Source organism: Erpetoichthys calabaricus, chromosome 7 (assembly GCF_900747795.2).
Source record: "Erpetoichthys calabaricus chromosome 7, fErpCal1.3, whole genome shotgun sequence".
NCBI lineage: Eukaryota > Metazoa > Chordata > Cladistia > Polypteriformes > Polypteridae > Erpetoichthys > Erpetoichthys calabaricus.
In genome coordinates this window covers 158,797,139-158,820,992 of record NC_041400.2, presented here as the reverse complement: position 1 = coordinate 158,820,992, position 23,854 = coordinate 158,797,139, and the positions used below count along the sequence as shown (strand labels likewise).

Below are 23,854 nucleotides of genomic sequence, written 5' to 3'. Positions count from 1 at the left end.
CTATCTATCTATCTATCTATCTATCCATTCTTACTTTCACATTAAACACAGGAGCAGAAGGCTCACGCACACACCCACACTACCTGAATCAGAGACAATTTAAGGACATCAGCTAAATTAACCTACCCACAAACTCACATTGATAAAGGAAAAGCATGCAAAACCCACCCTGATAGAAACCAGGCTGGAACCTGAATCTACAACTTTAGGTCTGCAAGGCAGCAGTAATACACACTGCATCATCTACTGCCAAAATATTTCATTTTAATTTTCTCAGCATATCTGCAATATGACTCTTGGTGCCCTAAAATATTCTTTATAATTGCATCATTACCTGTAGTTACACTGATATGTGTAACATTGTCAAGTAGACATCACTAAAGTTAAGCATTTTCTAATAAAGCACTTCTGATTTTTTGTTGTAGTGTATTTAATTCCCTCTGACAGTCAAATGCCAACAGAAATATCACTGACCAAGTACTCCCAAAATGTACCTGTTATAATGAAAATGTAAAGCACAGATGGAAATTGGCCTTGTGGGACTGTACCCTGCCATGAATGGGCATCCACATCTACAGTACTTGATGGTTCCAGTATAGGTTCTAACTCTCTCTCATATCTAAACTGGAATAAACTGGCACATAAAACAGATTGGATGTATGTAAAGAAAGTTTACGGAAAGTAAAGAAAGTCTGTTTATCATCACCATGTAAAGAAATATGTAATCACAACATTTTTCAAAAATGTTATTGGTCGCTCTCATCCATCGCACAGGCTGTAAAACTATAAACTGATTTATATCAATTTGCTTATTAAACCTGGTGACCCTGGTGTGTATACTTAATTAAAAGTTCCACATTGAAACACGATGAGGTGGGTGGATTTGGAATAATGCTCTAGGGTAACAATAAGTGTATGCAGATATGGTAGGACCTGATCTGGAAAAGCCTGGCAGACTGTCAAGCACTGCTTCACTTCACCATGCCATGGTGGCCTCTGTCGCTAGCACAGGAAGGTCTGAGGTCAACATACTAAAAATAATGCGGGCAAACATGAAGAACAAAGGCTGCTCATCTGTCATGGGACACGCTGTGCCAGCCCTGAGCTACAAGCGGTGCAGTGAAACTCATATTAAGTGTTTTATTTAGAAGATAAAGAGGCAAAAGAAAGACACCAGAGACGCATTTTCTTTATACAGCCTTTATTGTTGGACACAGATATTTATATCAATTCACACTTTCACAGAATATACTTTGTGAATGACTTGTCAGCACAAGTCAGCTAACTGCTAAATATGGAGTTTGTTTCTCCAGTACAAACACTTCTATGTGCCCAATTCAACTAACAAGTCTACCTGTAATAAATGTACAAATCTTAGATATTAGAAATGAATTACAAAAAAGGCAGCTGCTAATAGGGTATCAAAATTCAGTAAATTCTATAAATATTACAACATACACCAAGCGTACTTAAAAAAGAAAATTAAAAAATAAAAACATTGTTAAGGAAAATGACACAGATTTATTAAAACAGATATATCAAGAACTTCAGAACACTTGTGGCACATAAAACACTACAAAATAGAGGAGAGCCCACAGACAATAAATACTAAGAGGACAATATAAGCATAACATTACAAGCAAAGGGACAAACATGAAGAAGAGCAGCAGGGCAAAGCCGGCAGACAGGGAGGGGATCTCGCTGACAGTTGGAAGGTATTAGGCGTCAGACAAGGACTTGTCAGAAACAGCTGTTGTGGCTTCTGATTGATAGTGTTTTTATTCTAACTGATGAGAAAAGTTGCAGGCAGGTCTGACAGAAAGCACAAGGGTTTGGGGTTTAAATGTAAAAAGCAGAGGGGAGAAATCCCTGAACTAAAAACAAAAGCTTCACATACCACAGAGCAGTAATACTTGACTTGAACAGCAAATCATGTGTGTTGAAATAAAAAAAAAGTAAATCCCCACATGTTCAAAAACACATTATGATAATACAGTCTGTCTGTCAGTCATTCATGACATTACATTTCTATCATTAGCTTTATAAATGAGTGCTGCCTGCAGATTCTTTTTTTTTTCCACAGCACAAAATGAGAAACAGCTGGATTGATGTCTTCCCTCTTTTATATAACTATAAAGAAATTTTAAACGGACATAAAACATAGAATTATACGTAATGATGAGGAAAAAAAATCCCTTTATTGAATGACATTTTGTTGTTTCTAATTCATGCTCTATCGCAGCCAGCATTCCAAAAGGTTTATAAATGGCTCATTCTTAACCTGGCATATAATAAGGTGGAAATTTCAGACAAAACACAAATGTAATATTTATAATTAATTTCTTTACTAGGAAAGTCTGACAAAGGTTTAACTGACCTCAAGTTTTTGAGGATGGACTTGAAAAGCACTATTATGAGTATTATGTAAGGCCATAGAATAAAATTTGTATTATTAAAACATTCCTTGATACGTTGATAAATGTACTAACTTGTCGATGCTTAAGAGGCAATCTACTTTGAAATTGTAGCAAAAAGTTAGATCTAGCATTCTTCCAAATATTTCTGTGTAGTTAAAATGTAACAGCACAATTAATATCGGACTTCACCATACTGTGTTCCTTCCACTTGGATTGTGTAATTTAAAGAACAGTATTTACTACATATACATTTATGTGTGAGTGTTTGTGTATATAATCTACATGATATGTTAATGTGAATCTCTCGCTAGGATTAGAAATCTATTATAAATTCAATCAATCAATACACCATCTTGTCTTAATACCCATATACAGTTCAGTTGCATACCACTTAGTATTCTGCCAACAGAACCTACTGTATGTTCAGTGTATGTTTAGTTTTCTCCTTTTTTGCAGGACACTTCATATTCGCCCTGGCTCCAGGTCTTTTTCCTCCAAGAGACTGATCAGTTGACTGAAGCTGTCTTTTACCGTTTCCATGTTATCCATAGAACATGGCTGCAGAATCCACCTTTTTCCTCGGGCCAGGGGCTCCAGTTCAAAATATTTCTTTATCTGAAAGAGAAAAAAATAAAAAAGAACCACACCCAGTTAAACATACAACATCAAAATCCAGTCTTGTATTTTAATCTAAATCTGTTGCCTGTTCTTATGCCTAAGGACACTGTTGATCAACTTGGAGGTCAACCGATAGTTTTATTTGGTGACAGATTTGGCAGTCTGCTCTTGTTCTGAGGTCTTAAATGATGAATCAAGTGCTTTCGGAAATGCAGTCAGGCTGAAATTCAAACAGAGCCAATATTTTTTCACATAGTAACTGAAATGCAACGTTTAAAAAGTGGAATCAGATTCTGAAATGGATATTTAGATTTTGTGCTTATTTAATCAATGTAAAATGAGTTCAATTTAAAAATAACCATCTGTTAAAAATAAAACTATTCATAATAAAAAAATGATAGCCAGGAGCATAATATTAGCAGTTGATTCTACAAACTGAAAGGGCTTTGACTTTTTCTGCATGATTTATTTTATTATGCTGGCAAACCCGTGCAACAAGAGCAAAGAGAAACATCTGTGATTTTACTGAAAAGAATGAAAAGGGTTTACCAAACGTTTCCTTTACATTTCTAAAAGAATTATCAAGTGCTAAAAAAGTAAAATGTGTAAAATAAAACACACATCTGTGGTGTAATTTTAATAAAATAACCACTGTCTCAAAATGCTCAATTTCCATTGTTGGTCCAGGAGATGCCATGAATTTTTGCTTTTCCACAGTCAGTTTCAAAGCAGTTATTGTTAGTCAAGTCAATTCATTCTTGTACAATGCTTTTTACCGAGTACACTAACATGTTTACAGGTGAAATACAAAATTAAAAATTATATGATGTAAACAGACACAAGCCCAAACGAAACGAGTTCTTAAGGCTTGTGCTGACCAGCTTTGTGGTGTCCTCTGTCACCTGTTCAGTCTGTCTGTAAGTCTTCAGAAACATCCAGCATTGTTCCTGTTCCAAAGAAGGCAGGCGCCTCTTCAGCTGATGACTACAGACCAGAGGCTCTTACGTCTCACATCATGAAGCCCTTTAAGAGACTGGTCCTGGACTATATGAGTACTCTTGTGGTAGACCACCTGGACCCACTGTAGTTTGCCTATACAGCAAAGACTGGAGTGGAGGATGCAATTATCTGGCTGCTCCATAACATTTCATCTCACCTTGATAAAAGTCACCAGCACTGTGAGGATTATGTGTTTGATTTCTCCAGCACCTCCAGTACCATCCAACCATCTCTATTAAGTGGTAAACTCAGAGATATGCAGGTAGATGAGCCTGTGGTGTCCTGGAGAATGGATTATCTGTTGGGCAGACTGCAGTTTGTGAGACTCAAGGAATGCGTTTCTGATACGGATTGGAGCAACACTGGAGCACCACAAGGATGAGTCCTTTCTCCTGTTCTCTTCACTCTGTACACCACTGGCTATAAACATAACACCAGGTCATGTCACTTACAGAAATTCTCAGATGACTCTGCACTTACTGGGTGTTTTGATAAAGGGAATGAGACAGAGATAAGGAGCCAAGTAAAGAAGTTTCTTTCTTGGTGTAAATAGAATTGTCTGCATCTTAGCATCAACAAAACCAAGGATCTGGTTGTTAACTTTTGCCGCACTAAAGAGCCTCTATGTCCAGTCACTATTCAAGGAGTGGATGTAGAGGTGGTCCACTCTTACAATAACATTAATGAGAGGTTGGACTGGTCTCATAACACAGAACACAATATAAGAAACAGCAGGGCAGGCTCTTCTTCCTTAATATGGGAAGTGACATCCTTCACATCATCTATAACTCTATGATGGCCAGTGTGATTTTCTGTGCTGTGGTGTGCAGGGATGGTAACATCACTTCAAGAGAGGCCCACCAAACGAACAAACTAATTAAAAGGGCAGGCTCAGTTATAGGACGCAATCTGGACCCCCTGGAGATCGCAGCGAAGGAGAGAATTTATATTAAAAAAAAAAAAAAAAAAAGCTGAGTGCCATTTTGAACAATGCCGCACATCCTCTCTCTGACACACTAACACTGCGGACTTTCAGCCAACAAATCATTCAGCAGACGTGTGTCAAGAAATGCTATGGGGGTTCCTTCATACCAACAACAATAAATCTGCATAATGCCTCACTGTGACTGTGACAGCCAAGTCAGAACTTTTCTTTCTTTTTAATTTTCTTGCTATATGCTATATGTGTTTAGACCAAAGTGTGTATATATTTATGTATTTATTTATTTAAAGAACTTCCTTGAAAAGCCAAATTTCCAACTGTCCCTCTGTTTATCAGTCTATCTGTCTATCCATCTCTAATCCAAACTAAAGCATGGTGATGAATCATTTTTGTCATATCCTGGTCTTTAGTCCTAAATTAATGTTACATATATGATTTGAATTCTTTTTCTCTATCACAAGTTTGCACTTCCATATTGCTGCACTTTAGTTGTCTGTAATGGTGTAATTAACTGAGTAAATGTATATCCCAGACTATATATTTAGTATTCATACTCAAGATCTGACATCATCTTACTGCCACCTACCAGCCTGTATTGACAGTAGAAGCTCTTTGTTATCGAAGCAAAAAGTTTTTTATGTGTGTTTGTTGGTGGTGGTGGTGGGGTTGCTGTTTGTTTTATCATATTTATTTTTTGTAGCACGGTGGCGCAGTGGGTAGCGCTGCTGCCTCGCAGTTAGGAGACCCGGGTTCGCTTCCCGGGTCCTCCCTGCGTGGAGTTTGCATGTTCTCCCCGTGTCTGCGTGGGTTTCCTCCGGGCGCTCCGGTTTCCTCCCACAGTCCAAAGACATGCAGGTTAGGTGGATTGGTGATTCTAAATTGGCCCTAGTGTGTGCTTGGTGTGTGTGGTTGTGTTTGTGTGTGTCCTGCGGTGGGTTGGCACCCTGCCCAGGATTGGTTCCTGCCTTGTGCCCTGTGTTGTCTGGGATTGGCTCCAGCAGACCCCCGTGACCCTGTGTTCGGATTCAGCGGGTTGGATAATGGATGGATGGATTTTTTGTAGCTTCTGTAAAATGTTAACTTCCCCTTGGAGACAAATTACGTATAATCCAACCTAATCTGCACATATGCCGCACTGTGAAAAAGTCTGATTTTCTCTATCACTGTTTCCACAGTAAATTTGGGAAATATTTCCATGAGTTGTAGTAGTTCTATAGGAAAAAAAACTGTCCTCAAATTTTGAGTTCACTTTTCATTTTTTTAGAGTGAAGGGTAATACGATACACAACATAGTCAGTTAGGTGTGATAAACATTGCTAAATTCACCTCAATTAAAGGAATACTTTGGTTAAAAAGCAGGCCTCATTTAAACTAGCCTGGCTGATTTAGGTCTGAGCACACAGGTTCTAGAGGCAAATAATCTCATGATAAATTCCTATAACACTCAGTAGAAACGTTGGCAGTGCCTTTTAGTCTGGGTGTAAAACCTACAAACGCCATATCTAAGATTGTGGAGCTCAAGAAAGCCACACTAAATGGAAAAATGCCTGAAGCCAAAGCAAATCTGTACAAGGGAAATTCACATTCACATTAACTACAATGTCACAAAGAACCTTGTAAAATCACTTTGAGATTTATGGACTGTTCTTCTGTTAGAAAGACACAGAAAAATATGGGCTCCACTGTAGAGTAAAGGGTGAAATATGAAGCTGACAAACAGTATCAACGCTTGCTTCAGTTTTGTTAAAATGCAGTTAGGTGATACCCGAAAGGTCAGGAAAAAAGTCTTTGCTGATTGTGGAGAAAAGCTAACTAACACTGTGAGAAGCTTTGCTTAACAGAGGATCGGAATTTAAGTCACATAATTTACACAGAAGAAACTCAGATGGGGGTCTGGCTATGGCCCATAGCACTATACAAGTCCTGCTACATGACATGATAAGTATATGACTCCCCTACTCAACAGTAATTATTACTCCTGAGTAACATGAACCTTCCACAACTCTAATCTTAAACATAGCTTAAGGATTTTTTCAAGAGAACAATGCATGAAGTATGCCTTGAAATGTGTGAGTTGAGACAGACCCAAATGACAGGGCATGTTGCATAACATTACTGATGTGGAAGGCAAAAGTCCCTGTCAATGGAGCAGAGCTGTGAAGGTCTGCAGCTAGACTCTATTGGCCACTGCATTCCACAATAAGAGCTTCATCCTAAAATCCATGCATGTTGATGGTAGACTCATGGTTTGGTAATCATTTGGACATTAAAATCTGGACAACAATTAATGAAGCAGTAGTGAAATTCCACACTATATCTGAAAATTGCTTAGAATGTCAGGCCATTCACTGAGCTGATGCTAAAGCACAGGCAACTTCTGCAGCAAAGCAATGACTGAAAATACAAAAGCCAACCTACTTTAAAATGGCTGAAGAAAATGAAAAGTGGCATTCTGGTGTAACCCAAACAAATGTTCAGACCCAAATGCCATTAAGGTGTAGTTGCAGGAACATAAAAAAGCAGTGTGTGTTCAAAAGCCAATAAATGACACGGACATTGAGCACATTTTGCAACAAACAGTAAAATAAAACTTTTTCATTGTGCAGTAAAAGCATGATGAGTAAAAACAAGAAAAATCTTGTTGCAGTTTCTGATGTGAATGGCAATGTAACTAGTCATGGACTCCAAGGGCACAGTTAATTTTTCACATGATACATTAGGCATTGTCCAACTTTCCAGAGCATTATTAAAAAAAAAATCTATTATAACAAAAAATCTTGGTGGAAGGGAGACGAGATGTGATCTTCTCGGAAGACGCTTAAAAGAACCCGCGAGATGAAAGACATTGGCCACGAAGCGTCTCGCGGGGGGACCTTAAACATCAGACTTTGTGCCAAGAGATTGCATTTTTACATCCCGAGAGAGACACTGTAACGTCATGCGACAAGGCAGTGAGACAACATTTGAAACAAGTTACCGGACATCTAACCAAGCAGTTGTTAGAATGCTTTTGGTAGTCAGACATCATGTGCTCCCAGCTCTTAAAACAACGACAAGCAGAATACGCAGGAAGCCAGCAGATGATCCGACTGCAACACCTTAGCGTGTGTCCAAAGGCCACCCCCCCCTATACCCCCCCTTTTCACAAAGCGAAATGATAGCGCGACAAACATAACAGGCACCTTGCCAGCAGCACCAGCAAGACAACATGATCCGACTGCATCTCCTTAGCGTACGTTCAACCGCAGTCGCCCCCCCTTCACAACGCAAGCAGCGTTATACATCCTGTGAGAAAGAGATTTAACCACGTCCGGGGCCAGAAATAAAGGACAAGTATTGTTTTTACAAAAGTTTTAAAGTAAAAGTGAAAATAATGCATATGTAACAATTCCCATTGTATATCCGGTAAACCAAACCCGGGGGTGGGCGAGCGAAACGAGCAGGTGGCAGAGCCCCCTAGTAAATAAAAAAATTGAGTGTCAGCTTTTTACTCTGGGTGCCCTTATATTTAATATTTATTGTGAAAAAGACTTAATAATGCAGAAAAATCAGGCTAAAGATGTTTTCAAGTGTGTGCATATATGTTTTTTAAATGTATCATTTTAACTGTAATTTCAAATGAATACAGAATTATACACCCATTAATATTCTAATTTATGTAAAGGGCCATGAGGAGCCAGAACTTATCCTGGTAGAAATGGTTACAAGTTGAAGAATGTCAGATCTGTGGCACACTAACTAAGATCAAGCCAGTTAAGAGCGGACATTTATCTTAACATGACCAATTTATACTAAATTAAACACATACAAGTAATAAAGACTAGAAAGTCCAGACATATCTTATGCCATATTTATGTCTCCCAATTTAGTTTTAAAGAAATCTTTGTTATTTAGATGTGACTAATTTGCCCTGTATTGTGTACAGAGTGTCTTGTTTGATATACGTAGCAGTACAAACAATGTGTTTAATAACCCATCACTTCAGTTTAACTTAAAACAGACAAATGTTCCAAGATTGTGACACTCATGAACTAGGAATCATATTTGTCTAATGTCAACGTTATGGAGATCTAGAAAACTCTGCTTGGTCACATATTCTTCCTCCCAAAGTATGCTTCAAGTGAAAATATAGCCTTCATTCAGACGAAAACCTTGAAAACATCTCCAGTTAAAAAAAACGAACAACAGAGAAAGTGTGAATTCAAAGACACCAGGGCTTGAGTGAATGCAGATCAAGTGACAGTGTAAATACACTTTTCCTAATTCAAGACAAACAGATCCATGTCCAGCACAGTATAAATGTGCCAAAATGGTGTATCAGCCTGATACCCCTGGAACAATCTCTGCCATGTTAGTCCAGAAAAAACAAATAACTGCATGTTTGTTTACCTCACAACCAACCCAAGTTTACCTGATCATTGAACAACATGAAATACAGATATGCAAGCACCTTTTGGTCAGCATCTTCATGACACGAGAAATGAAGAGAAGAACAAGACACACCACAGATTTACTGTGAGAAAAAGAGGAAGCTTTGGATAAACACAACTGAACATATTAACAGAATCTTATCGAATATATATACTTTGGACTCAGTGTGTGCGCATGGTGATACTTGTGGAAACCTAGAAACAATGTTAGTTTTTTTTCCTGTTTTTACATGAAGAACACCATCCTGGGATACTTTACTGTGCAAGTGTTTATATATGCTTTATTTTTTTCTTATAATAGAAGCTCAGAGAGGTTAAACCATTTGCTAAGAGTGATACTATGATTTCAAGGTTCTAAACATGGTCTTCATTCTAAAAAAAAGATTATTATATTTTTCAGGTATATTAGATAAAAGATTATGCATAAGTTTAAACTGCAGCAATTCCTTCAAGGCAAAAGGTAAAGGGAGATAAAGTAATAAGTTACATTTCCAAAATATTTTATTTATCACATAATGTATTGATTTGCTAAGTGTATGCTAATTCACAAAGAATAAAAGACATACAGACAGTGCAGTGTATATTCTAATACTAACATATGAAGAGTAAAAAAGGGCTGTGACAAAAACAATGGATTAAAATAACTCCACAAACCTTGAAGATGTGGAAATGGACAAATGAGAAATGACAAAATTATTTACAATAAACATTCTAGTTTTATTATGAAAAGAACCAGCAGCAGAACAGATGTGCTGTTGACATTAACACACGTTAATGAGAAGAAACGAAAGGGACTGATAAAGCAGCACATGGTATTCATTGAGGCAGAGATATAAAATGACAGGAAACAGCAACAAGAGGTTTGGGAATGTTTTAAGAGGAATATTAGAACAGAACAAAAGAGAAGCATTGGGACTGAATTTCCTGGGTAAGGTGTATTCATGATGTAACTTTTCTTTTTTTGTGAGTAAGGGTACAGATAACAATTATTTGTTAACTGTGATATAAATTAAAAGATGTTTGAAAAGTGAATCTTATGATATGGGACATTGATTTGATTAGACAGAACTTTATTTGTTCCCAGGGGAAATCTGGCTTTTTACAGAAGCTCATTCCATGAATATAAACAGATAGATAAATAAATATATATGCATACACACACACACTAGAATGACTAAAAAGTAAGAAAAGTTTAAAAGAAAGAAAGCTTCTGACTTGGCAGTCCCAATCATACAGAGTTCCTTATGCAGACATATTGCCATTGGTATAAAGCATTTCTTGACATGCTTCCGCTGAATAATGTTTTGGCTGAAAGTACGCAGTGTGTCAGTGTGGACATGCAGCATTGTTCATATTGGCACTTAGTTTGATTTAATTCTTGCCTTTGCTATGACCTCCAGGGAGTCCAGAGTTCATCCTATAACTGAGCTTGCCTTTTAATTAGCCTGTCAACACTCTCACCTGTGTTAACGAGAGGATCACACAAAATGATGTCAGCAGGTCCTTTTGTGACATGGCTGAAATGCAGTGGAAATGTTTTTTTGGGATTAAGTTCATTTTCATGGCAGAGAGGGACTTTACAATTAATTGTAATTCATCACTCTTCATAACATTCTGGAGCATATGCAAATTGCCATCTTAAAAACTGAGCTAGCAAACTTTCTGAAAATGAATATTTGTGTTATTCTCAAAACTTTTGGCCATGACTGTAGTAATACTAGTTATACTGAACATTCCTGACATATGCCTTATCGCACAAACAAATGACATGTAAAAGGGCCTATGTTTTGAAGATGCTGCAGTGGCAAGAAAAGAATGAGAAGTTGCCTCACAAGTGTGACATACACGTAGAAATCTGTGGAACATATATTTAGAACAGTTGTCTAAATGTGTGAGGAGGATGTGCTACATGTTAACTGGTGATCTGGAGACAGACATAAAGAAGAGTGCTGAAAAACAGTTTGACCAGAAAGGAAGGAAAAAGTGTACAATTGTGAAACAGCAAGGCACCTGTAGTGGGCTAATAATTCTTAAGGAATTAAACACATGTGCCAAATTATTTAGAAATTTCCATAAACACTGCTTTATGTGGAAGACATTGGTACAAAAAAGACAAATTCTTGATACATCAACAAACCACAGGATTTTGAGGAAAGTACAACAGTTTTCAATTAAAAAATACAGAGAACATGTCATGACAATATTAAGTTCATGTTGGAACATTTTCTGCATCACTATTTAGCACTACATTTCTCAAAATGTAGACTTTAAACAGCAATTCACTTCTTTTTTTTAAATGGGCAAGATTTACATTTCAATACATTTGACAGTGAGATGGCGTCCAAATGCACAACTCCCATGCTCAATCCAAGAGTGTTGGCTGCAATGCAATTGTAACATTACATAATTAAACAGCTCTGTTGTTTTGGCTATTTTTTCCAGATTTTTTTTCTTTCTTTAAGACATGACTTGCTTATTTCAAAAAATTTCAATGACTTCTCTTCCTGAAGCATTACCAACTAGTTTGTCTATGAGATTATATCCTATTCTCCTGTCCCACACCCAGTGAGTAGCACAGCTAGACAAGGCTTAATGCCACAGAGGCATCCTTGCCAACACCAGTTAGCTGAAATGTTTCATAATTTAAATTAAACATCTCACATTCACTCACATTAAAGTGAGAAAGAAACACTGTAAACATTATGTAAAAATGTTTTACCTTTACAGGCATGAATGATTAGCTGGTATAGTATCATTGCTTAGATAAAACTAAAGAGCTTGCTGAAGTACATGAAACCACAGTATCTTAATAACAGGTTTAAAATAAGAAATTTAGATATAGCAGTTAATACGTTGAAGAGAAATGTAAGAAAACCTTCTCTTTAGATATTCATCATGACTGTGCCAATAATTTACCCACTTTACTTTGTGAAAATAAAGCTTTCCTCAACTCACTAGCAAAACAGGTGTTTAAAAAAATTAACAACATTCTTATTCCCACTAAATCCTAATTTTGGGTCACAGGTGTCAGTGGATATTAGAGGTGTAAGACAGATAGTAACAACTCTTTGATATCGCACTGGGAGTTGGTTGATGTATTTGTGTTGAATGACAGCATTTTCAAAACTATACCCAGTGAGTACCATGCACAGTTTTGGTCCCCAGGCTACAAAAAGGACATAACAGCACTAGAAAAGGTCCAGAGAAGAGCGACTCGGCTGATGCCAGGACTACAGGTATGAATTATGAAAAAAGATTAAAAGAGCTGAGCCTTTTCAGTTTAGGCAAAAGAAGATTAAGAAGAGACGTGATTGAAGTGTTTAAAATTATGACGGCAGTTAGTACTGTGAATCGAGTCTGTTATTTTAAAATGAGTTCAACAAGAACACGGGGACACAGTTGGAAACTTGTTAAGGGCAAATTTTGCACAAACATTAGGAAGTTTTTCTTTACACAGAGAATCAACAGACACTTGGTATAAGCTACCAAGTAGTGTGGTAGACAGTAAAACTTTAGGGACTTTCAGAACTCTACTTCTTTTTTTAAAAGAAATAAGTGGATAGGACTGGCGAGCTTTGTTGAGCTGAATGGCCTGTTCTCGTCTAGAGTGTTCTAATGCTCAAAAGTCAGATGTATTTTCATTTATTGCATTTTTGTTTCCTTTCTTGGTCTTTTTTATTTTTCCAAACAATTTTTATTCATATATTTTCTATAAAATAAAGTGCCAAGAAATGTCTGTATTCATGTCAGCCACTGTGGGGCATGCCTTTAGTGATAGCAGCTCTGCTCTTTTTGTAACTGTCTTGTTAACAACAACATAACAGCCAGTATAAAGTCTGCTACTTGGATGGCGCAAATTCACTTGTCAGTCTTTCATTATTTTTGTAAACTATTCTGCGAAAGTAAACACGAAATAATTTTCAATATATCAATATAATTAATTTTCGAATAGTGCAGGCTCAAAGTACTTGTACTAGTTTCCATCTATAACGTAATGACAGAAATAATCAAACAAGGTTGAACATGCACTAAAAGAGAACAAATTACAATTTGATATACATAAATTTATAACAATACAAATCCATTAACATTACAATGGGGGTAAGGACACTTGACAATGGAAGGGAGGAAACCAAAATTTTCAGCTGATGGCATTCTTGTAGAAAATAAACCGGGGCTTGGGGTCTGAACCATGGTTGGTATTAAGTAAACAAACAGTTTAATATGGAAGCAGAATTTTAATGGTTAGATATTATTACGATATTGTATTTGTACATGAATGTTATCAAGACCTTCTAATATCTCCATAGTGAGAAATAGTTATGTTTCTCCCATTACAACTCAATTTTAATAAAACATCTGTAGAGTCAATGAAAATGTACCACTAATTTCATTTTAATAGCATAAATATATTATATGTTTCATACATAAAAAATACATCTATACTTTTTTTTTATTTAGTTGTTGCTTGTACAAGTCACCTCATTATAAAATGTCAAAAAAGTCCAAAATGAATGTCAAATTTGTTATGAAAACATAATAAGCAAACGATACTTCTATTCTTATGCAATCTTCACCCCATGCCAAGAAAACTTGATTTAGACCTCTGGACAATACACTACAAGGCTTTATTTTACTGATTTACAACAAGAAATTTAATAAACCATTTTGTTCAAAATGATTTTAAATATATGTTTGCCAAGAGAAAGAATACTTACATTCCACTTTTTTTTTTTACCACAGTGCAAAATTTTAATTTTCCCAGTTGTAAAAACATAGCCACAAGTATGCTAAAAGAAATACGTCTGGGTCAAAAACCTTCCAGTACTGTAATTTGTACTGGCTGTGATATGCTATTATGAAATAAGTGATAATTCATATACCTGCTGTGTTATACAAATTGCACAATGACAGCAGCTATAAGTGACACTGATATAAGACATACAGTGATCATTTACAAATTAGGTACCTTTTGCACTTGGACTACACTGTACTTACATTCTTGTTCATTTAAAGACAAAAAAAAGAACAGAAGTGCACTTAAAGAGAGTATTGAAATAAATAAATCCAAAGGTAGTCAAAACATTGAGCGGATCTGCTATTTATATCATACTTGACCTTATACTTATGACTATCTGCACTTGCCCTTAAACACACCACCTATTTGTTAATAGTCTTTCAAACAGGCCTTAAAAGACTACCACCATATTTCACCACACAATGTCAAAAACATCTTTATTTAAGAGTAGTTTCACCTCTGACACAAGCAAGACTTGAAAACCTAACCTTTGATCCTTGATAGCTTGGACAGAGCACATTGCTATCTTACCTCCATCACAGTAACCGCATCCTCTGCAGGTTAGGTCACAATTTTAAAGTGATCATTTACATTTGCACAGTAAAAGTCACATGATGATATAACACAAAGTTACTAGTGTTTTTTTTTTTTGTGACAAAATTTTTGTTCAATTAAGTAAAAATACCAGAGGAAAAAGGATTAATAAAGTTTATAAAAAAAATAAAAAGGTAAACAATACCCTCATGTTTCCTATGTCAACCCTGCAAGGAAAGGGATAGATAGATAGATAGATAGATAGATAGATAGATAGATAGATAGATAGATAGATAGATAGATAGATAGATAGATAGATAGATGTCTGAACACATACCAGAATGACTAAAAAAAATAATAAGAAAGACAAACAGCAAAAACTTACCTTTTTTACCTACCATAATAAATATAATTAAATAAACATAAACATGACCACATTAAGAGATTTGCAAAATTGGGAAGAAAAAAATATTCTATTTTAATCAGAAACCAATATATAAAGTTATAAAATGTGATAATCTACTATTATGCAAAGAATTATATCAGTTATTTGGATACAAACATTTGATTCTCCACTTTCAGATACTTGCATGTCCAGCACTACATAAGCGTCAGCTTTGCCTTTACTATTTTTGACCTTGCTACACACAGCCTTATTTTTCTAATATTAGTTAAGATGTGAATTGTAACAGACTATATTATGTGGATTTTGAAGTTGAAGGCAAAATGTACATTTAATTATTAGATCACTTAATAAATGAAAAAACATCATTGCTAGCAAAAAAAAGCATGAAACCATTATTTTGGTGGATACACACTTCTAAAAACCTTGAATGATTATACTCTTCCTTGCTGAACTGTGAACGTTTTCATTTCCACACTAACTTTAGAAACCCTGGCTTCTCCCACAATGTATCTTGCAATTGTTACAGTTCATTAATCAGTTTAATAATTGAAAAGTACAGGTCTGATTCCTCACATGTCAATTTATTCATGAGAAATTCCTGTCCACATAGTGTGAATGCTTTTGTATGACAGACTTAAACATTGCCTAGAGCTGGCCTGTAGTTTCTAATTAACTGCAGGAAAATATTAATAACCATGTGACTCTGCTGTGTACATAGCAAATGCCAGCTACTAACATAAAGAAGCATTTTGTTTCTTTTATTTATTTTTTTAAAGTTTCACAAATGTAAATATGGTGTAGCAGATCCATACTCAAATGTATACTAGAGTTTTCTAAATGAAAGCTAATTTGAGAACTGTTTGAATGTCTCATTTCTAACCAGTTGCATACAGTAGCTTGTTGGCTTGAGAGTTGATAAATATTTTCCATAGTGATATTCCTTGGGGTCTGTTCTAAGCACATTACTGGTAGGTGAATGCAGTGTCTCTTATTACATGTGTTATAAACCAGAACTTTTTTAATACATCCATCCATCCATTTTCCAACCCGCTGAATCCGAACACAGGGTCACGGGGGTCTGCTGGAGCCAATCCAGCCAACACAGGGCACAAGGCAGGAAACAATCCTGGGCAGGGTGCCAACCCACCGCAGGACACACACAAACACACCCACACACCAAGCACACCACTAGGGCCAATTTAGAATCGCCAATCCACCTAACCGGCATGTCTTTGGACTGTGGGAGGAAACCGGAGCGCCCGGAGGAAACCCACGCAGACACGGGGAGAACATGCAAACTCCACTCTTTAATACATCATACCTATATCTTACATATATTTACTCAGGCTATATTCATACTGCATCAAATTTCTGATTTCCCACACTGATCTGAACATTTTAGCAGTGTAGACCACACACTTTGTTTGATACTATTTCTGATACCACCTCATGCAACTTAAGATTCAAATCTTAATTTAGAACTGTTTAGTGATTACATGAACTAGGTAATGTTCATGTCACTTAAATCATAGTAAGTGAATGTCCAAAAGCATTAACAGAATGCCATAATTTCTGTTTTTCTTAAATGGACCAATCCCTCCATACCCAGATACTGAGTCTGCAATCAAAAGTCACAGTGCCTTGTAATTCTGAATCACAGAAGATTCACACAGAACATGCACTTTTCATAGCACAGAGTATGCACTACTCTTATGTGCAGTAAACAATTGCTATATATTGTTTTAATAAAGAAAATTCAACATTTATGTGCAGAGGACTTTCTTTTCTTCATATTGGAACAGTGTCAGTCAAATGTCATTATCACCACCCTGCCCAAGACCAGTATTGCAACTCTAGTTAGTTAAGCAAAAGGATGGTAGAAAAATTCCACGTTAAAGGTAAAACAGACTAAAATAAAAAGAAACACCCTAAAACTGACCTTCTTCAGAATTCATATTTGCATGTAGTTTTTTTACAAACCCAGGAAAGGGCACTAAATGATTTACAGAATGTTTTTATAACTGCTTTTCAGAACCCCTCCACAGTTTTTCAGAGGGCCCAATGGGTTATTTGGGAGGTCTCAGACTTCTTGGGTCCCCTCTTAGGTTGCACTTTGCTTCCACTTCGAATTATCTTCAACACCACTTTCACAATGGACATACTGCACCTTTCACAGCTGATACACTTTCTGTAACTGCCTAGATGAGAGGACATCTTTGTGGTTCACTGACAATTCCTGATCAATGCACTTTGACAGCAGATATGGGTTATAATCAAAAATTAACGTTAATTGTAAAATTAATCAATCAGTAAATACAGATGTGAGTTGCAAATTGAATGTGAGCATTAAGGCTTGCAATCTTAAGAGTATGAATAAACATCCTAAAACATTACATACAGGGTAAACAATAGGTTGTGGGCTTAAAAGAGTCTATACTTTAAAAAGGGGGTCCACACTGGCAAATGGAGAGCTTCCCCTATTGCTAATTAATGAGGAAGAATTGTGCCCCAAAAGTAGTTACACCAAATGTACTAATGTTAGAGAAAAGGTCATAGAAGATTGGTGGAGAGCCAGGAAAAATGTTCAAATTATGGAAGGAAAGCAGAAGGCTTCCATATGTAAAAGGTGAGGCCTGGCTGCACACAATGGAGTGCAGACAACAACAGCATCATCATGGGTGTCTGGCAATTTAAGTGTGAGATAAAGGTCTAAAACCTAGCCATATTCGAGCTTCTAGAATGAGCTTTGTTGTGATGATGCCAAGACATTTCTAGGGAGCTCTGGGCCTGGAAGTAGCTTAGGTTGGAGTTTAAAGGCTGTTCTCTACCAATGGCCAAATGAGCTTAGAGTCTAGAGGTGAGGTGGGGTAAGGGGTCAGCTGGCAGTAAAGTAGTGTAGTCAGAATGGATTTTCGGGTGTGCTTGAGACATAGTTATTGTGCACTGTGGGCAAGCCATTTTACCAGACAGACTGGGACCTAAAGCTATACATCTATAGTCAATAGGGAAATTAATTGTTCATTGTTACATGATAGACTGGAACAAATAGGTGCACATTTTTTATTATATTCATGCATATATCAGATGTAAACAAGTTATAAACAGAATGCACTTGATAAACTGGATGCATTGAACTTACCTTCAAATACTAATAACGGTATCACAGAAGCAATACAACTTTAAAATCTTATTTTTATGCTGATTCTTTTCACCAGCCACCCTACACAACTCTCTCACTTTACCCAGAGGCCAAAAACAAGCTAATGAAAGCCAGAGTTTAAAAAGAGCTTTCTACGCTTTTTTACATTTTTGGAATAAGCAAAAGAACAGTGAGACCTTGGTAAAAATCACACAAGCAAAATGCCAAGTACTTTTAACAGACAAATCCTAATTAACTTTAATAAGATTATAGGGACTGCAGGAGGATTCCTGCCATGTTAATGTCTGCCAGAAGAGGGAAGAAAAACGACATCATGTTACACAGAGCATGGAAGTAGATTTTATTTTAACTCGTGTGTGGATCATTGCACAAGGGTGATGAATAAGAATTGTTAAAGTGTAACTGTAGTGGTGCTCATATCTGTCAATGACTACAACATTAATTACAAAACAAAAGGAGGCCACTGAAATAAGTATATCAAAACCATCAGGTGATGTAGGGAAAAATCATTCAAGATAGCCTTTCAGGTAGGCACACTTATATTTGGAAAGCTTAACGGCAAGAGTTTGCCAAGCCTATTTTTCATTAGACAGCAATACTAAGTATGTTAATCTGATTTTCTGCTATTTTTCAATGCAATAACAACTCAAAATCTCAGCTAGATTATATACACTTAACAGACTAACAAAACTCTCAATACTAAATCATTTAAAATGCATTTCATTATACAGTATATATATATATATATATATATATATATATACACAGTGATCCCTCGCTATATCGCGCTTCGCCTTTCGCGGCTTCACTCCACCGCGGATTTTATATGTAAGCATATTTAAATATATATCGCGGATTTTTCGCTGCTTCGCGGGTTTCTGCGGACAATGGGTCTTTTAATTTCTGGTACATGCTTCCTCAGGTGGTTTGCCCAGTTGATTTCATACAAGGGACGCTATTGGCAGATGGCTGAGAAGCTACCCGGCTTACTTTCTTTCTCTCTCTCTCTTGCGCTGACGTAGGGGGGTGTGAGCAGGGGGGCTGTTCGCACACCTACCTTCTGTGTGCAGCTGCTTCCTGAAGGACATGCTGCACGGTGCTTCGCATACTTAAAAGCTCAAAGGGTACGTATTGATTTTTGACTTTGTTTTTGTCTGGCTCTCTCTCTCGCTGCTCCTGATGGAGGGGGTGTGAGCTGCCGCCTTCAACAGTTTTGTACCGGCGGTGCTTCGCATACTTAAAACAGCCCTATTTGATTTGTTTGCTTTTCTCTCTATGACGCGCACTCCGTTGAAGAGGAAGATATGTTTGCATTCTTTTAATTGTGAAACAGAACTGTCATCTCTGTCTTGTCATGGAGCACAGTTTTAAACTTTTGAAAAAGAGACAAATGTTTGTTTGCAGGGTTTTAATAACGTTCCTGTCTCTCTACAAACCTCCTGTGTTTCTGTGCAAATCTGTGACCCAAGCATGACAATATAAAAATAACCATATAAACATATGGGTTTCTACTTCGCGGATTTTCTTATTTCGCGGGTGGCTTTGGAACGCAACCCCCGCGATGGAGGAGGGATTACTGTATATATATATATATATATATATATATATATATATATATATATATATTAGGGGGCTCCGCCCCCTGCTCGCTTCGCTCGCCAAACCCTGTGTTTGGTTTACCGGATACACAATGCAATTTATTTTTGTATAGCCCAAAATCACACAAGAAGTGCCGCAATGGGCTTTAACAGGCCCTGCCTCTTGACAGCCCCCCAGCCTTGACCCTCTAAGAAGACCAGAAAAAACTCCCAAAAAAAAACACTTGTAGGGAAAAAATGGACGAAACCTTGGGAAAGGCAGTTCAAAGAGAGACCCCTTTCCAGGTAGGTTGGGCGTGCTGTGGGTGTCAAAAAGAAGGGGGTAAATACAATACAGTACAATACACAGAACAGAACAAATCCTCAATACAGTATAAAAATAAAAATTTTAGAAGTACGGGACATAATTTAACAGTAGATGATATCACATAAGAAGATTTGGATTTGTTTTAAGTCCTGGAGACCTCATTCATCAAGCTGCCTCCCCCATTTTGCCATTCCACATCTGAAATAGTGCTAATCCGATGAAAGGACCCCTCATTCCCTCGTCCCCATTCATCAGGGATGACTTTACCTTCGGCAGGCAATCTACAATTTAAAGAGATTGTTATTTTCTTGTGAATTATTACATATGCATTATTTTCACTTTTACTTTAAAAACTTTTGTAAAAACAATACTTGTTTCTTTATTTCCTGCCCCGCGCGTAGTTACATCTCTTTCTTCCCAGATGTATAATACTGCTCGTGTTGTGAAGGGTGTTGCGGTTGAACGTATGCTAAGGATATGCCTTTGGATCATTTGCTGTCTTTTTGCTGCTTGCTAGCTGCCTCTTCCGCCTGTCGCATGTCGTTGTTTTAAGAGCTCGGAGCACATGATGCTTGCCTGCCAAAAGCAATCCAACAACTGCTAGCTTAGAGGTCTGTTGACTTGTTTTAAAAGATGGCTCACTGCCTGGTCTCGCGTGACATTGTAAAAGCAATACATGTCTTTTATTTCTGGCCCCGGGCGTGGTTGAATTTTTTCTTGCAGGATGTATAATGCTGCTCGCGTTCGGTGGGTGGGTGGGTTTGAGTAGCTGCTGTCGCACTGCCCTTCAATCTTTTTAAAGCCTGTACAGCCGCTGTCCTTTTTGCTACGGCCCTGGGACAATCTCTTGGCACCAAGTCTCATGTTTACGGTCCCCGCGAGACGCACCGTGGCAAGTGTCCTTGGTCTCGCGGGTTTTTAAAATGTCTTTCGAGATGATCACATATTGTTGCCTTGCATTTGCTTTCCATTCCAGGATTTTCTTTTATATATAGAGAGATTTATATTGTGCCGGGTGGCTGGGCGTCATACCTAGCCGTGACACCTAGAAGGACCGGCAGAGGGACTATACCTTCCCCGGGCCACAAGAGGGCAGCCACCCTGGTTAGTATAGGGAAGCTCAACACTATTGGGGCCCGTGGCCACTGCCAGGGGGAGCCTGAAGGATCCTAGAGCCCAGGAAACCAGCACTTCCGCCACACCAGGAGGTGCTGGCGGAAGGAATTCCAGGGTCACCCGGAGTGCTTCCGGGTGCTCATGCGGCACTTCCGCCACACCAGGAAGTGCCGCCGGAAGTTCATTGAGGCATCTGGAGCACATCCGGGTGGAGATAAAAGGGGACCACCTCCCTACAATCAGAGAGCCGGAGTCGGGTAGAAGAAGGCAATGTTCGGGAGTGAGGAGGAAGGGTGGCCCAAGGAGGACCATTGAGAGGCCCGAGAACTGAAGGGTGTTTGGTGCTGGAGCACTGTGTGTGTGCGGGACTTGGGTTTTGGGACCTTTGTAAATAAACGTGTGTGTTTTTCAGAACTGCCGGTGTCTGTCTGTTTGTGTCCGGGCTGACTTCTCACTAATATATATATATACTATATATATATACTATATATATATATGCTAAATGGTCATTAATTGGATAAATTGCACTTTATTATGCAATAACACAATATCAGTTTTAACTATTTTATCTATTCTCTGATATTACCAGACTTACATATTATAACCTATATCAGCAGCATTCTCCACATTGAAGTAAATACATCTTCAGGAAGCTTTACAGTCAACTACCAAGGCCAAAGTCATTAGCATAAGCCACAGGTTAAAGAGGTGTCATTAATGCATACATTCTTTCAAACAAACCTCACTGTGCAAATAACCACCAAAAACAGAGAAGCAAGGTATAAGTTGTATAGCACATATACATCATAAATGTTAGAGCTTTTTTATTTTCTTACAGAAAATTAAGAGTGAAAGAACCTTGTTAATTGGGGCAAATGTATGAATGTCAAAAATGCTGAAGCCTACCTCAATAATACTTTGATTTCAAGGAGATGAGCAACTGATGAGCGAAAAAACCAGCTGCTAATCTATGATAACCAGCCAATTTCTCCAGGATTAATGCCTAATACCATTATGTTTACTTAACGACCATGTCCGACAGTGAAATCCCCCTCCACCCCATCCCCCAGGAAATAGCCAGACAGCTATTCAGTTGACCACTAGGTCACCTAGTCTAGCTTTTTCCAGGTCACTGGAAGATAGAATTTTTCAGCCAAGAAAGATCATTATGTCTGGAAAAGGTAAATAGAAAATAAAAAACGTAAGTAAATAAATATATTTAATCTAGCCCACTGTTGGAGGCTACTAGCCTAAATTAAAACTTTGTATCTGCTGCTTCTGCAGTGAGTGTTCTGCCACTAAAAACACTATTTGTTATTTGCATGGTGTTATTCCTAAAAAGATATTTAGTCTGTCAACAAACTATGACTGAACCATACAAACAAAATACTAACAATCCTCCTTTTATTTTGGTAGGGCTGGATTGTGTGGCCACTGCTGGGTCCTACAGTGCATTCAGAAAGTATTCAGACCCCCATCATTTTTGTCACATTTTGTTACCTTTCAGCCTTATGCTAAAATGTTTTGAATTAATTTTTCCACTCATCCAGCAATGCAGAGTACTCCAGAATGACCAAGTGAAAGCAGAATTTTAAAAATTTTAACATTTATTTTTAAATAACAAATAAAAATGAAATATATTGGAAAAAAATGTTTTCAGACCTTTTACTTGGTACTTTGTTGAAAAGAGATTTTTTAGTGATAACAGCCTGGTGTCTTCTTAGGTATGACACAACATGCTGAATACACCTGGATTTGGAGACTTTCTGCCAGTTTTATCTCTAGATCCTCTCAAGCTCTGTCAGACTGCTATTTTCAGGTGTCTCCAGAGACGTTCAATAGGGTTCATGTCTTGGTTCTAGCTGGGCTACTCAAGAACATTCACAGACAGCTCCCTAAGCCACTCCATTATGCTGTCGGAAGATGAACCTTTAATCCATTTTGAGATCCAGAGTGCTCTGGAGCAGGTTTTGTTTCAAGGATATATTGGTACTTTGCTTCATTCAGCTTTCCCTTGACTTTGCTAAGTCTCCCTGTTCCTGCCGCTGAAAAAAAATCCTATAGCATAATGCAGCCACCACCAAGCTTCACCACTGGAATGGTCCTTTTGCAGGTGATGCTTTGAACTGAGGCCAACAGTTCAATCTTGTTTTTATCAGAGCACAGAATCTTGTTTATCAAAATCTGCACAAAAAGTACCTAAAGCACTCTTAAACTCCACACAGGTTCTCTGGAGTTCACACAGAGAGACCATTCCTTTCTTGGTCACCACTCTTACCAAGGCCCTTCTTTCCAATTTCTCAGTTTGGCCAGGTGGCCAGCTCTAGAATACCTTCCTTTCAAAAATTACAACTATAGACCCACATAGACAGGAGTGTGCCTTTTCTGATCATGGCCAACCAAATGAATTTACTACAGGTGGACTCCAAACAAGGCGTAGAAACATCCCAATGCTGATCAATAGAATGGGATGCACCTAAGCCATATTTCAAGTGTCATAGTAAAGTGTTGGAATACTTGTGTCAAAG

The 23,854-nt window shown here is 37.6% G+C and overlaps 1 protein-coding gene across 3 annotated transcripts in view; it reads right to left on the bottom strand.

Annotated features, from left to right (window-relative positions):
- Positions 1-1,184: 1,184 nt before the first annotated feature.
- The window catches only part of arl15a (ADP-ribosylation factor-like 15a), a 495,451-nt gene continuing 472,781 nt past the window's right edge, over positions 1,185-23,854 (bottom strand). For all 3 annotated transcript variants that reach the window (XM_028805617.2, XM_051930023.1, XM_028805616.2), the window contains one exon: positions 1,185-3,032. In XM_028805617.2, coding sequence (XP_028661450.1) covers positions 2,880-3,032 — 153 coding nt within the window. In that variant the 3' untranslated portion in view covers positions 1,185-2,879. The remainder of the gene's footprint in view (positions 3,033-23,854) is intronic.